Below are 15,889 nucleotides of genomic sequence, written 5' to 3'. Positions count from 1 at the left end.
TTGGTTTCACAGTGCGTCCCGCAAGTAAAACCACCTGTCACTGACATCATTCAAGCGTCTTGAAAATAATACAGGATGACGCACCCAGGATGGCTGTGGCAGTAAGCAGAATACTATGAAAAAGTTAGGACATATAGATTATAATGTAGGTTTTTTGAACATCCAAAGTTCAACCAAATGTGCGACACCACAAACTACCTCATGTTTAGGCAAAAATTTTAGGGGGTTCCGATAGGCCGATTGGGATTTAGATTTAATAAAAAAAAGATCATCTCAAAAACTATATTTTATGAAAATTTCATATCAATATCTCTATTGGTTCCGAAAATATCGAATTTTGATCGGTTAATTTCTGTTTTGTCACACTGTGCGACGGTTCTACAAAAGTAATTTGTCATGCGTTGAAATCATTCACGCCAGCAGAAAAACAATATAGCCAAATAGAAAAAGAAGCTCTTGCGCTTATTTTCGCGGTCACAAAATTTCACAGAATCATTTTTGGTAGAAGATTTAAACTTCAAACAGATCATAAACCACTTATGGATATTTTTAGTAATAAAACTGGAATTAATGTTCACCAAGCAAGTAGACTTCAACGTTGGGCAATTCAACTGATAAAATACATTGATCAGTGAATCCTATTTTAAGAGTTTACTGAAGAAATGCGCCAATAGAATTATATACAGATGCATCAAAAGATGGTTTCGATACTAAATTTTTCCAAAGATTTGATTTGCATTCTGATTTGTTTTGGAGTAAAAAAACTACGTTAAGTGATTCTAAACGTCACAGTTACATACTGGGTGATGGCCCTATAATAACATCTACGACTATTGACAATTGTGAAACAATGAAAGTAAGTAGTTGTCGCTTACCTCGCAACGAGACAGTACGTTGAACGCAGTCGCTCGCGGTATAAACATTCGTCTACATTTATATTTTATAATATTTAATAGTGCAACACATACATTTATATATTGTAATATTTAAAAGTTCAACACATAAATAAAATTATAAACAAATATTAAGTGTTTGAAGCAATTATTTTACACAATATAAAACTGGAGAGATACGCCGAGGCGAATGCGGAATTGTTGTCAGCTGAGACAGACGACGATTATCAGGATGACCGAAAAGAAAAGTAGTATTACTGCGGCAGGGCCATTCTGAATGTAGCGCGTCATATTAGTGCGGTAAAAATATTTTAATTTTTAAAATCTAAATAATTGTGAATTAAACTTTAAACCAACCATTTGACCGCAGATTGAGCATCAAGAATAAAATTTGTTGTATACACCGCAGTAATCAAACCCGCGCTATTAAACGGTTGTGTAGCCTTTGGTAAAACCCCCAATTCTATAATAGAACAAATACAAAGATGCCAGAATAAAACTCTAAGAAAAATACCTATAGATAAAAAAGACCTGTAGATAAAATCAGTTAAGCAGTACATCCGAGATAAAGCATTAAAACTCTTTATAAAGATCGATACCCACACAAACCCCACACTCTCATCTCTCCAAAGACAAAGCATTCAAACCGAAGGAAGATATGCTGATCTTAGAACACTTACGCATTAAGATAAAGTAACAAAACAGTCACCAAGGATAGTGAAACACACCTATTAGTGTTCACCTATAATTAGAACTGTAGGTACTAACAGATATCAATCTTTAGTAATCTATCAAGCTATTTTATATAAAATGATGTAAGAAGTTTTAGTTCGGAGACAATACCTTCCTGCAGTATAGTTGACCTGTAATAATGATTTCCACTCAAATAATGTTTATACGTACAGGGAAAAATTGCAATATTGGTATGAAGAATACAGTCCAGGTAGAAGATGAATTAGATGAAGAAAATGAAGATAAAAGAATCACACAAAAAATTTAATTAGTCAGTAGAACCAAAATAATTATTAGGACTGTTGCGCCAGGTAAATATTATCACTTTGTTGGTGACGAAGAGTTATGAAAATTTAAAGGATTACCACAATATGAAGTGGTACTAAATATAAATGTCGATGGCTTGACATTTTTTAGAAGTTCAAAGCTATTATTGTGACTTATTCTTACACAAGGAGATAATTTTGAAACAGCAAGTATTTTTATCGTAGGAGTATATGATAGCAAAACTATACCTATTCGAATAAAATTATTTATATGCGATGTTCCTATACTTGCGTTCCTAATGAGCAGCGTACGATATACAACATTTAACACGTCAAAGCACATCGACAGCAGAGTGAAAAAGGCAAATGGCTCTTTCGCGTGGCTTAACAAAGTCTAAAAGCCAAAAATGTAAGCATCGAAACTAAGATCAGAATATTCAACGCCTGCGTAAAATCGACATTATTACATGAGTGCGAAACATGGTCGCTAACGAATGCGTCGACTCAAAAGATATAAACTTTCCTAATAGAAGCTTGCGGCGTATTATGAACATATGATGGCCTGCAATAGTCTCCAACGAAGACCTATGGCAGCGCATCAAACAAAAGCTAATAGAGAAAGAAATTCAGAAACGTAAATATGGAAGGCCCGGCCACATACTTAGAAAGCCGACAGATGCAATTGCCCACGCGGTCATGGAATGGAACCCGCAAGGAGTAACGAGATGAGGTCGTCCCAAAACCACTTGGCGAAGAACAGTGGCAACCGAAACAAAAAAAAAAGCCTTTAATCAGTTACGTTTTGCTGCCAAAAATAGAGACGAAGGGAGGAATTTTATAACAACTATTTGTGAATAGATTAAGTTCTAAATTTAATTTTTTTTTAATGAAGAACATGTCATAATAATAATAATAATAAGCTTTTATAAGTTATACATTGAAAATAATCCACATTCTCTGGAAAGTATCGGATTTGGTATGATATCTCAATTTCCATTGCATCCAATGCATCTTTTACACTTATGTATTAAGAAGAACACCATTTTCAGCTGTACTAGAGGGTACTTTGTTGGAAAAACAACATCCATTGGTTGGAAGTATGCCTTCAGAAGCTCCACGTAGAACAACTTCGGAAAATTAGTGGGTCATCGTAAGATTCTTGATCTCGTCCAGGCCGCGGTCAAGGAAACGCAGATGCCATTGGAGACTATGAGGAGGGTTTATGGGACAGAAGTGTCCTACAGAACACTGATAGTAGACGGCCTTCTACATAATGTATGTGGAAGGAATGACATTTGCATATTTACCGATGGCTCCTTAATGGATGGCAGAGCTGGTGCTGGGGTTTACTCGAAAGAGCTAAATCTAACGTGCACTCTACATCTAGGAATATATGTTTCCGTCTATCAAGCGGAACTTATGGCGGTCTCACATGCTCTGGATCACCTATTGGATTGTCAGGTATATCAGAAAAAGATTCTGATAGCGCTGGACAACCAAGCAGTTATCAAAAGCATGCAAAAGACATACATAACTAACAGCTTAGTACAAGAATGTGTAACGAAGCTCATGGAATGTGCTCATGGAAATGAGATGACGATCATGTGGGTTAAAGGACACATCGGTATTAAGCAAAACGAGAAGGCAGATGAACTTGCAAAGCAAGGATCAAGCCATAATTTCTGTGGCCCGGAGCCCAGAATACCATTGGGGTACAGCATGACGGCAGCCTATGTCAATAAGTGGATAATCTCACTTCATCTTAATAGATGGAGAGAGTTGAGCACTTGTAGACAGACCAAACTCATGTTACCTAAACCGTGGGCCAGGGAACCGATAAAAGTGCTTAGCTATTCGCGGAGCACTCTAAGCTGGCTGACCTCACTAATTACTGGACATGGCAACTTCAAGTATCACCTCAAAAAGATAACTCTTGCTGAGGAAGACACTTGCAGACTATGTCTAGAAGAAAAGGAGACAGCGGTGCATATATTGTGCCAATGTCCAGCACTGGCAAGTAGGAGGAAGACTGTCTTGGGACACCATTGGGTTGGTGACGACTTGGCAGGAAACCTCAAGCTAAATGAGATGCTTGCATTAACAAAAGATGTAGTTATGCGAACGGAAGCCACTCCAGCTTTAACTCAATAACAACATCCAAGAATCGAAGGACGAAAAAGGACCCAAGTCGTTTCGTGGTCTACTTCGACTAGTCCTTCACTTCAGTGAGGCCACTTGTTGGACAGTGCGCTGTCCCAACGTCCCACCATATATATATGCCTTCAGAATTTGCCAGAAAACCAAGAAATTTGGAAGACTTTAAAAAGTTGAAAGCGACTGAGCTGAGAACAATTACATTGTACACCGGAATTATATTTTTTAAAAATATTCTCAGTGATAACGTATGTTATCATTTTTTTTTATTCAGTTGGGCGTATCGTATGCTATCTTGCCCACAAATGTACATGTTCAATCTAGATAATATACAGATTATGCTACAAGATTTTGAAATTTTTTTCTCAAAACTTTATGGAGTGGAAAGTGTAACATACAATGTACACAATATGTTGTATTTAACACAAGGTGAAGAGAAAATGGGTTCTTAAATAATTTCTCCTTAGAATTGTAGAATTTGTAATTGCACAATTAAATAAAGGCGTAATAATTAAAATGTATTTACTATTCTAAGGAAGAGATACTATGAAATCCAAAAAAAAAGTTTCGGTGTGGCTCATGGCATTGCAAAGACAGATGGTGAAGGTAATCTAGTGCTTATACATTTTGTAATACTTATTTTGGAAATTTTCTGATGCGGAATGAAAACCCGTAGCATTTGCTTTGAGAAGCCTTGCTGATATTGAAATCAATTATGCAGAAGTGGAAAAATTGCTGGCAGAGATTTTTTATGCACGCCATAAGTTTCATTATTATATTTATGGTGGACGAATTCAAGTAGGAAGAGAACTTAAACCGTTAGTCGAAAGAATGCAAAAAAGCTTTTATAAAATTCCACATGCTCTAGTTAAATATATATAATAGCCGATTTTGTACCCCAATATTATGATAAAAATAAAAAGAAAATACTACACAAATTAAAGATTTACAGGAATTTATGCATATCATAAACATATCAGAAGGTTGTCTACAATTATTTAGAAAGGAATCAGAAACAGATATATTCCTCAGTGTAGGTTCGCCAAAAAACAAGCAAAAAAAATAGAGTGCCTGAAGATTTACTGGTAAAAGCGAAGCAACATATCAATCGAATGTATGATATCATGACAGTTTATAGAATTGAGTTAAGGCAGAAATTGAAGATGCGCATCCATTCTCATTGGATAGTACTATTCTGCGATGGAACTCAAAATGTCTAAATAAGTCCTTTCATATTATAAATTTTAATATAAATCTAATAAGTAAACGAAATGTATTTTTATATTTTGAATTATATTAATTAAAACTTTATTGTCAGCTTAAAGAGGGAGATATTGTATAAACATGTACATACATATGGTACTTATATGTAGGTGCATGTGTACGCACTCCTATAGTAACATTTGTATTTTATTTAATAGTCAGTAGATATTGAATCGCTCAACGAATAACACAACAGTACAGCTAACATTCGAAAACAAGAACAAAAAACATGTATTGATATTACGTGGTCGAAACTGAACATTGTCCATTACTATCAGTTCAAAGATGTCAAGCAATGGACATTATTAAATATGCAGGAATATGAAAGAAGATATCAACAATAGAAATAAACTTGCCATTATAAACAAATCCAAAGAGATATTCGAAGAACTAGGAAAAATTAATGATAAAATTTCACCTAAAATAGACCAAAACATAACAATAGCTCTTAGAAGTATAGATTTAATATTATTAATTATGTTGCTTAAGTTATGTATATAAACTAACTTAGAAATAAAAAGCCAAGGCAGTTTTTTATTACTTTCACATAAATCGTTAACAACAAAAATAAAATCAAAAAAAGTTAACTAGAAATTCTTTTAATATATGCATTTCAATATGAACTTTAGTGCTGAAAAGTTGTAGAAAGCATTTACGAGTTCTGGAATGATTAAGTCTATGATAAGACAAAATTGGCATGCAATTTAATGGCAGCCTAAGTCCTATCACAAAAATAATTATAAATCTATCATAATGAAAGCACAACTTATGTTCTTCAAATCAACGCTGATCGATGTTCACGAGCAAGAATAAAAAAATAAATATTGATGGAATATAGAATGTACTTGACTTTAAATTTTTCTGACTTATAAACTTATATATTAGAATTTTTTTAACGAATGATTCTCACTTTTAATGTTCTTGTACTTTGAATATTTAGCATATAAAACTATTATTTTTTTTCAGTGTTAAGGTGTCGCATTAAATAACCAGCATTAAATTACATACATAGATAGATTTTTAAAACCTACAAATAGTTACTGACTGAATAGCTTATAGCTAAGCGTTATAATTTTAATATATAGTATACAAGCCTGTATCCTGACTGTGTTGCAAACGATGATTAATAAATAAGTGATGAGTAAATCAATTGGAAGCAATTTTGTGTTTATATTGTGTTGCAAACGATACTTAGTAAATAAGTGATGAGTAAATCAACTGGAAGCAATTTTGTGTTTAAATAATTCGCAAACGATTGTTATCTGGCAACTATAATTTTTGAATAACTGTTGAGTAAATCAATTTAAAGCAACTGTTTTTAAAAGAACAATCTGTAAAATAAAAAAACTGTTTTAAAAATGTATCCTCGTATTAATATTATAAAATGTTATTAATACTTTTTTGATTATACCTTTGCGTTATCCATATTAAACAATCTTTAGGTATTCATACAATACAATTACTAGAACCTGTCAAGCTCTGTGACGAATAGAAAGGTAATGATAGTATTTAATATTTAAAAAATAATTTAAAAAATACTTACATCTGGAACCGGATGGTATTGTATTACTACTGGCATGTCGCTTAAATTTCGAGACATCGGTGGTTGTGGTAATACTTTTATGCCCCGTTTGTCTTGATACTGCAGGATTTGAGTACTGCACTATTGTTGGGGATATTTTTGTACTTTTCACATTTTTTGATGTCTTCTGAGGTATTGTTAAGGAACTGGCTTCAGTCGGCATAGATTTATATCGTTGTAAAGAGTTACGTGGCTTTTTTGCTTGGATAGCTTGCTCAATGACATCGTCTAACGATGTGAACCAGTCATCAGGTGAATCATCCTCCAAAAATTTCTCATATAATGATGATCGTTTTTCAATGGAAGTAGAGGTTTTATTTGCTTCTGATGCTAAATCTCTTAGTTCAGTGCAGTTACTTATAACACATCCAACAACACTATCTGTGCCTGTAACTGGAAGATGTATTTTAGATTCTATTTGCTGTGTTGCTTCGAGAAGAAATCCATCCGAATCTGAATCATTAAAAAAATCATTCAACGTGCTATTAGCCACATTTGGTGACATATCACCATGTTTCGAAGTTATTGTTGCGCTCTCTTTTAACGTTTCTGTTGGCATATCTACTAGCAGTTCTGTTGGAATTTCCATTGAACTATCAAAAACACTCGTCATGTCTGGAGAAGTTTTGGTGGCAATTTCCGAACTGCTATCAACATCTAATATTTTCGGTAATTTTGCTTCTTTGAGTTTTTCTTTTAATTTTGCGTAACGTTTTTGTAGTACTTGTTTTGCACGAGATTTTTCTGCCCGATGTATATCAAATTCGATAGCTTTACGATATTGCTCACGTCGATTGCTGATGAGTTTTCTTTTCTTCGACGAGTTAGAGTTATCAAATGCGCACGGTGAGTCTCCATTAGCATAACTGCTATCGTCACCACCACCACTTTCAGTAAAATTAGATTTTTGGCGCGCCCAACGCCAACCAACTTCTGGACTTTCAGTTGGTAAAGTTTGCGAAAATAGACTATTTGGTGAAAAACTTGTATCAAGTGCTTTTTGACTGCTATCCAGTGTATCGTCTAAGCTAATTCTTTTGTGTGTTGGTGGTGTAAAACACTCGGCAGGACAAGAACGAGTCGGCAATACTGGCGAACATGGCAATTTAACACATTCCATGTTTGAGAATGTGTTTTTGGCATGATTATTGTTTTGTGGTGATGCGGAATCTATAATTTGTTTTTATCAGTGAATTATTTTAATTGTTCACAATTATATATTCAATTTTATTATAATATTTTATCACAACTTACCATAACTGTTCCTTTTAATACGACAGTTTTGTAACGAAAGAGAACGTTTTTTCAATTTTGGTGTTAACTCCATGATTTCTAATTTAAAAATAATAAATTGTTTGAAAATTAGCTGTAAATTGATTTTAATTTTTATTTACGAAATCCTATCCATGTACTACAGATTTAAAATACAAATACTGCGGCATTAACACCACCAGATAAAATATGCAACTAGTGTGCCATTGTTCAGAATACAGAGTTGCTTTCGAATAAATAAAAAAGTAAAATTTTAATACTTTTTTAAATAAGTTGTTTTTGAGTAATAATGGAAATATATAATACTATATTATAAATTATAATATATACCTAATAATAAATTACAATTCATAAAAAATAACAAATAATAATAAATAAATAATAGTAAATTACAAATAATAATAAATAAATAATATATTAAAATTAATAATAATTAAATAATAATAAATTACAATTAATAATAAATAAATAATAATATACTACATATAATAATAAATATATTATAATAAGTAAATAATAATAAATAAATAATAATATACTACATATAATAATAAATATGTTATAATAAGTAAATAATAATAAATAAATAATATTAATTATATAATAAGTAAATCAAATTAAATAATGAGGTAAAAATAAATAAATAATAATAAATAAATAATAATAATAATAATAATAATAATAAATAAATAATAATAATAATAATAATAATAATAATAATAATAATAATAAATAAATAATAATAATAAATAAATAATAAGGAAATAACAATAAGCAAATAACAATAACAAGTAATAATATATTATAAATAATAACAAATAAAATTAAATAACGATTAATATTTGTTAATAATTATAAGTAAATTTAAGATAATAACAAAAAATATAAAATAACAACAAATCACAAATAGTAATAAATAAATAATAATAAATAAATAATAATAAATTACTTATAATAATAAATAAATAATAATAAATTACATATAATAAGTAAATAATTATATATATTAACAAACAAATTACAATAAATATATATTAATAAATAAATAATAATATATGTATTTATACATACTTTTAAATACATATACTTTGAGTGGAACGCATGCCGGTTTCTGCATTAAGCGGTTACTCCGTTTAAAATTTGCGACGACCGTATACGAATGTGATGACGTATGTCATACATATACATTTGCATGTATATAATTCATGAGTGGCCAGATTCGATGTCTCGGTTAATATACATAATTTGCGAAAGACGCCGTTTTATGCATTTTGTACCGCTATTCCGTTACTATGTACATATACTATACTATGTACATATACTATACTATGTACATATACTATACTATGTACATATAGCTGTAATGCAGTTGGATATATATATATATATATATGTATAAATATATTTTCATGTTTGTATGATATATATAATTAACTGCATGTAAAATTTAGCAAAATCAAACATTTCTGACTCCACAAACAGTTTCGTTATCCCGAATAGCGCCACTAAATGTACAATATGGCGTCTTTCGCAAATTATGCATATCAACCGAGATGCCGAATCAGGCGTCGCATGCGAATTATATACATGCATATGTATATGTATGCATTTCTATTTTTGTGATAACTATATGAAATTGTATTATTTATATATACATATATATATATATATATATATATAATGTATATGTACATAAATGACGACATCAGACTCGTTAACGCTCGTTGTAAATTATAACGGGATAACGGCACTAATTGCAGAAACCGGCGTGCAGTTTCAAAGTATATAAATATTACTTATTTTGATATATATACTAATTATTATTTACTTTTTATTTTTATATACATATGTATTTAGTATTTTATTTCTTAAAATTTATAAATAAGTTTTTAAATACATATTTATATTATTCATATAGGAATATGTGTTGTATTTTATATTATATATTATTATTTATGTTATATTATACATAAAACCATCCTAATATTTTAATAAAAATTTAATCAGTATTACAATTTTTATTTACCAAGAATCATTTAATATTTATATGAACTTACCTGGAATTTGATTCTTACACCGTTTTAAACAGTAACTACCGCGCACACGAAAACTCACCCGCACTATTTAACTGCATTTCAAATAATCACGAGTTCTAGTTACGTACTATTTGACATTTTGTATATGACAATTCGAAAGAAGGGGAAACAAGTTTGACATATAACACTTGATTAAGGTGCCCATTTTGTGAAAACTGTTTGAATTCCTACATAAACCATATAAAGGTGCCCATTATGTAAAAAATATATAGCTCCACTTTTATTTTAAATTAATTTATTATGCTATATCTATAAATTAGTTTAAAAAACGATAATAAATAATTTAATACCACACCATTTGTATAAATATTTGCATAAATTGTATATGAATGATATTGATTCCAATTCCATTAAAAAGAATATTAACTAAATTATGAGCTAATATAAATAAAAACTTATTTGTATTAGGTGCTTTTGGCAGATTTTAAGAGTTGCAAAATATAGCAAGTTGCTTACTATAGACGCTAAGTGAGATATTGGCATCACTGTTGCAATCTGTCAGATGTAGTTTTCGCAAAGAGCAAATCTTGCATGTGCGGACATAATACAAGCAAATTACATTCTGCATGAAAAGATATAATAAAGCTAAAATGAAAAATTCAAAAGGAATATGTAAATATGTTTAGAGTGCAGGATATTAATAACAGTTTTGAATAATTATGTTTGAATAAGTATTAAGGTAGTGTTGTTGTTTTGCGTACATTTTATCAACTTTAAGCAAATTCAGCACCTTGCAGTTTTTTGCAAAACTTAAAATCTACCGAAGGCACCCATATAAAATGGCAATAATTTCAGCCGTGCGCGAATTCGAGTAAATTGATGAAAAATTAAAGAAAATAATAAATTATGTCGGTATGGCAGCGAATGTTGGTATTTACCAAAATTTCGAGTAGGGTTAATAAGATAAAAATTAGTTAAATTAGGTATTACCATTGTGAAAATTTTATAAGATGTTTAATAAATAAATAAATAAATTAATTTAAAAAGTTTTGACCAAAAATAATAAATAAGTGCAATAAATAAATAAGAATATATTTACATAAGCGCATTGCAAGCAATCCTTACAAAATTTCAATTTACATTATCTCAATTTACTCGAACTCGCACACGGCCTTCATTGTCAGTTTATATAACTTTTGGTTCACCAAAATATTTATACCATGGAATAAAGACAACAATTGCTTAATCTGTGTAGTTATCGTTGCATATTTCATATAAAAATATGCTAATGTGTTTTAATAATTTTAAGTGTAAATGCAATATAAATTTATTATGTTTGAGAATCTTTTGTCTGCTAATATAGTACATTCAAGTAGTTGCACAATTCTATTACGTGTTCATTTTGTTTACTTATGTCAAATAATGAATGTATGGTCACTCTAATTGTCAAATGACTTGGACCAATCAGAAAGCGCCATTTGGTTTTTGCTCTCTTGCATTGATGAAAAAGAGTGGCAGAATTAATTTCATACTAAAAGTTGTTGGCTGGGTTTATTTTGCAATTGAACGTTGGCGAAAAAGTGCAGTTTGGAAAAACCGTAATAAAAGTAACAACGTGGATTCCTGTAAAAAATTTAATTAAAGTATATATAATATTTTAATTGAATTGGAAACAACTAAAATAATTATTAAGGATGAAATATTTCTTACTAATTGGGCTGCTGCTTTTAGCAGGTAATATTTGTAGTGAAAATTTGCCGGTTGGAAACTACAAGCATCATTTTTTTAGGGGTGAGTCAAATCGTTGCTGATGGAACTGAAGAAAAAGAGGATGTGAAGACAATTGACTTGGATTTAGGTTCATTTAAAGAAGGTTCCAGAACAGGTAAAGCAAACATTCTTTTATTGCATAATTGAAATATCCGATTATAACTAAACAATTGTTTTCGTTAATATAGATTCTGACGCCGTTCATAGGGAGGAAGAGGCGATCAAATTGGATGGACTTAATGTGGCACAAATGAAACAAATTAGGGAAAAGGTAAGCATTTTGATAAAGTAAATTTTTTTACACTTTAAATCAGTGAAGAGTTGTGTTATTTACTTTGATGTTTGGGTTCACAACCTTAAGGCGTTGCTTGCCATAAATATTTGATTATGTGTCCGCTTAGAAAAATTTATTATATATTTTGTTTACGCCCCTTCTCTACAAACACATTGCATTCATTCAAGAATTTAAAATATAATTTATATTTAAATTTCTGTTCAATCTAAAAATAAATAACAATGACTTGCTTGAAATATACAATGTGTAGTGAAACCATATATTCAATTTGGACACTAATCTCTCAGATCTTCTAGTGTACTAGTGAGAATAATAACACAACTGCTGGTATAGTTTTGACCCATGTATTCATAATATAGTTCTATAACAATATTTAATAATAATACTGAATAATTAAACCAATTTAATTTAATTGTGCAGGCTGAGAAATTTGCTTTCCAAACAGAGGTCAATCGCATGATGAAACTCATTATTAACTCATTATATCGCAATAAGGAAATCTTTTTACGTGAGTTAATATCCAACGCTTCCGATGCTATTGACAAAATTCGTTTGCTCGCGCTTACTAACAAAGGCGAATTGGAGTCAAATCCGGAACTAAATATACGCATAAAGGCTGATAAAGAAAACAAAGTGCTGCATATAATGGATACTGGTATTGGCATGACACACCAGGATCTTATCAATAATCTTGGTACAATTGCTAAATCCGGCACAGCTGATTTCTTGGCAAAAATGCAAGATCCTTCTAAAGCGGACGGTCAAGATTTAAACGATATGATTGGGCAATTTGGTGTTGGTTTCTATTCTGCCTTCTTGGTAGCTGATCGTGTTGTAGTCACTACAAAACACAATAACGATAAACAGTACATTTGGGAATCAGATGCTAATAGCTTTAGTATTGTTGAAGATCCACGTGGAGACACTTTAAAACGTGGTTCAATTATCTCATTGCACCTTAAAAATGAAGCTCAAGATTTTCTTGAAGAAGATACCGTCCGTGAACTAATCCGTAAATACTCACAATTTATTAATTTCCCCATAAAGATGTGGTCAAGTAAAAATGTTGATGAGGAAGTACCAATTGAAGAAGAAGTTACTGAAAAACCTGAAACTGAAAGTGATGAAGATCCCATTGAAGATGGCGAAGATGCTAAAGTAGAAGAGGATACAGAGGATTCTGACAAACCAAAAACTAAGAAGGTAACAAAAACAATTTGGGACTGGCAATTGATAAATGACAGTAAACCAATTTGGACACGTAAACCGGCTGAAGTCACAAATGAAGAGTACAATGAATTCTATAAGAGTCTCACTAAAGATTCTACTGAACCATTGACACAGACTCATTTTGTTGCCGAAGGTGAAGTTACATTTAAGAGTTTATTATATATACCAAAAGTGCAGCCATCTGAATCATTTAACCGTTACGGTACCAAGTCCGATAATATTAAATTGTACGTGCGTCGTGTTTTCATCACCGATGAGTTCAACGATATGATGCCCAATTACCTCAACTTTATTCGTGGTGTTGTTGACTCTGATGATTTGCCCTTGAACGTATCGCGTGAAACCTTACAACAGCACAAACTCATCAAAGTAATTAAGAAGAAATTGGTACGTAAAGTATTGGACATGATCAAGAAAATTGATAAGGAAGCCTATGAGAAACTCTGGAAGGAATATTCCACAAAGTAAGTTCACTCATTTAAAAAATATGTACAAATCTTAATGAATTCATTCATTTTAGCATTAAACTTGGCATTATGGAAGATCCAAGTAATCGTTCACGTTTAGCTAAGCTGCTACGTTTCCAATCTTCTAATGGCAAATCTGTAACTTCCCTCGCTGAATACGTGGAACGTATGAAGCCTAAACAGGAACATATCTATTTCATTGCTGGTGCAAATCGCGCAGAAGTCGAAAACTCACCTTTCGTTGAACGTTTACTTGCTAAGGGTTACGAAGTTTTGTATTTGGTTGAAGCCGTTGATGAATACTGTATTTCAGCATTGCCTGAATTTGATGGAAAAAAATTCCAGAATGTAGCTAAAGAGGGCTTCCAATTGAACGAATCAGAGAAGAGCAAAGGCAAATTTGAAGAATTGAAAACAACATTTGAGCCACTTGTAAAATGGTTGAATGATGTTGCACTTAAGGATAAGATCTCAAAAGCTCAAGTATCTGAACGTTTAAGCAATTCACCATGCGCTCTGGTAGCTGGTATGTTTGGTTGGACTGGTAATATGGAACGTTTGGCTATGTCCAATGCTCATCAGAAATCAGATGATCCTCAGAGAAGTTACTATTTGAATCAAAAGAAAACACTTGAAATTAATCCAAGACATCCATTGATACGTGAACTGTTGCGACGGGTAGAGGCAAATGAAGCTGATGAGAGCGCACAAGATATGGCACTGATGATGTTCCGCACAGCAACTTTAAGATCTGGATTTATGTTACAAGAAACTGCCGACTTTGCTGACAGCATTGAAAGAATGATGAGACAAACCCTTGGTGTATCGTTAGATGAAGAAATACAAGAGCTCGATGACGAAGATGATTCAAATGAGAGTTCTGAAAGCGATAAAACAGATGAAGGAGATAATGATGCTAATGCAGAAGAAGATGAACATCACGATGAATTGTAAGAGCGGAACTTCCCAAGTTCATAGTTTGTAAATAATTTCACATAAGATCAGACTGAATTATTCTTTCTTTAATAATATAATTATTTTTATTTTCTTTATAATTTAATTAAGTTTACAGCATTTAACTTAAACATTCTTTTCTGTCACTGCTTACGGTTTAGTGACGTATTATATACTCTTATGTATGAAATTATTGTAAATAGCAAATTTCTATATTATGAAAAGTGCTATTATCTATTGAATTTAATTTTATATTTTGTATTTTTTTATAAAGTAAAAGTTTGTTAAGAATTCGTTCTTCATCTGCAATAGATAAATAATAATAAAACAGACTTTATGTCTAATATATTTCTAAGTAGTAGCTGTTTTTAATTTAAGCCATTCAAGTTTATTTTAATCATTAATAGATTACGACGAAATGATAATCGCCCAATTCAGGTTCAAGTTCAATTTAATTAATAATGATAATGAATTGGAAATATATATTTATAATATATGAAAATATATATGCTATACAGTGTTAACGTATCAATTTCAGATAGTATAATAATTACAATGGAATTAATTCATTATTTTCTTAGAAAATTTAACTTCATTTTTTATGGTTTATCTGATGAAAAAAAATTATTGAATAGTCTAATTATTTATTTATGCTAAGATCATAAATCTCGTAATGCTTTAGTTTTGTGTCTCAAAATGAAATTGCATATGTTTGATTTCTCTTATCAAACTAGCTTTTTTAGGTTACTCCACTTTCTTGGAACCTTATTTGTTAAGAGAGTAAATTCAAGACAAAATTTGTTAATATTACTATAAATATCTGAAATCCTCTCTCGAAAATAATTACTCAATACGGACCTGCTCTATTATTTTTGAAGATTTCGTTGCTATGATATTGTTTTAGGACAATCATATCTCCCATTCGAAGCGGTCAGAAGGTGATGTCAACCATATACATTATAGTTCATAAAAACA

At 31.0% G+C, this 15,889-nt stretch overlaps 2 protein-coding genes across 2 annotated transcripts; one reads left to right on the top strand and one right to left on the bottom strand.

The window, feature by feature from the left end:
• Nucleotides 1–5,913: 5,913 nt before the first annotated feature.
• On the bottom strand, nucleotides 5,914–10,347 carry LOC119678037. Its single transcript, XM_038089675.1, has 5 exons — nucleotides 10,220–10,347; nucleotides 8,145–8,222; nucleotides 6,852–8,060; nucleotides 6,720–6,787; nucleotides 5,914–6,639 (listed from the first exon to the last, which is right to left on the bottom strand). Coding segments are annotated over exons 2-4 (1,284 nt in total). The 5' UTR covers nucleotides 8,218–8,222; nucleotides 10,220–10,347; the 3' UTR covers nucleotides 5,914–6,639; nucleotides 6,720–6,785.
• Nucleotides 10,348–11,589: 1,242 nt separating this feature from the next.
• Nucleotides 11,590–15,269, top strand: LOC119678344 (endoplasmin). The gene is made up of 5 exons (XM_038090128.1): nucleotides 11,590–11,932; nucleotides 11,988–12,083; nucleotides 12,157–12,239; nucleotides 12,684–13,957; nucleotides 14,014–15,269. The coding sequence occupies exons 1-5, from the start codon at nucleotides 11,893–11,895 to the stop codon at nucleotides 14,912–14,914; spliced, it is 2,394 nt and encodes a 797-aa protein (XP_037946056.1). The 5' UTR covers nucleotides 11,590–11,892; the 3' UTR covers nucleotides 14,915–15,269.
• The last annotated feature ends 620 nt before the right edge of the window (nucleotides 15,270–15,889 follow it).

This window comes from Teleopsis dalmanni, chromosome 2 (assembly GCF_002237135.1).
Source record: "Teleopsis dalmanni isolate 2A chromosome 2, ASM223713v2, whole genome shotgun sequence".
NCBI lineage: Eukaryota > Metazoa > Arthropoda > Insecta > Diptera > Diopsidae > Teleopsis > Teleopsis dalmanni.
The sequence above is the reverse complement of the archived record's forward strand: the minus strand, read 5'-3'. Positions and strand labels throughout refer to the sequence as shown.

Bases quoted from the DNA above. Each gene is read 5' to 3' on its own strand.
- LOC119678037 (XM_038089675.1), bottom strand. From the start codon at position 8,217: ATGGAGTTAACACCAAAATTGAAAAAACGTTCTCTTTCGTTACAAAAC. The intron at 8,061-8,144 runs GTAAGTTGTGAT...AACAAATTATAG, and splicing joins TATTAAAAGGAACAGTTATG to ATTCCGCATCACCACAAAAC.
- LOC119678344 (XM_038090128.1), top strand. From the start codon at position 11,893: ATGAAATATTTCTTACTAATTGGGCTGCTGCTTTTAGCAG. The intron at 12,084-12,156 runs GTAAAGCAAACA...TCGTTAATATAG, and splicing joins TAAAGAAGGTTCCAGAACAG to ATTCTGACGCCGTTCATAGG. The intron at 13,958-14,013 runs GTAAGTTCACTC...CATTCATTTTAG, and splicing joins TGGAAGGAATATTCCACAAA to CATTAAACTTGGCATTATGG.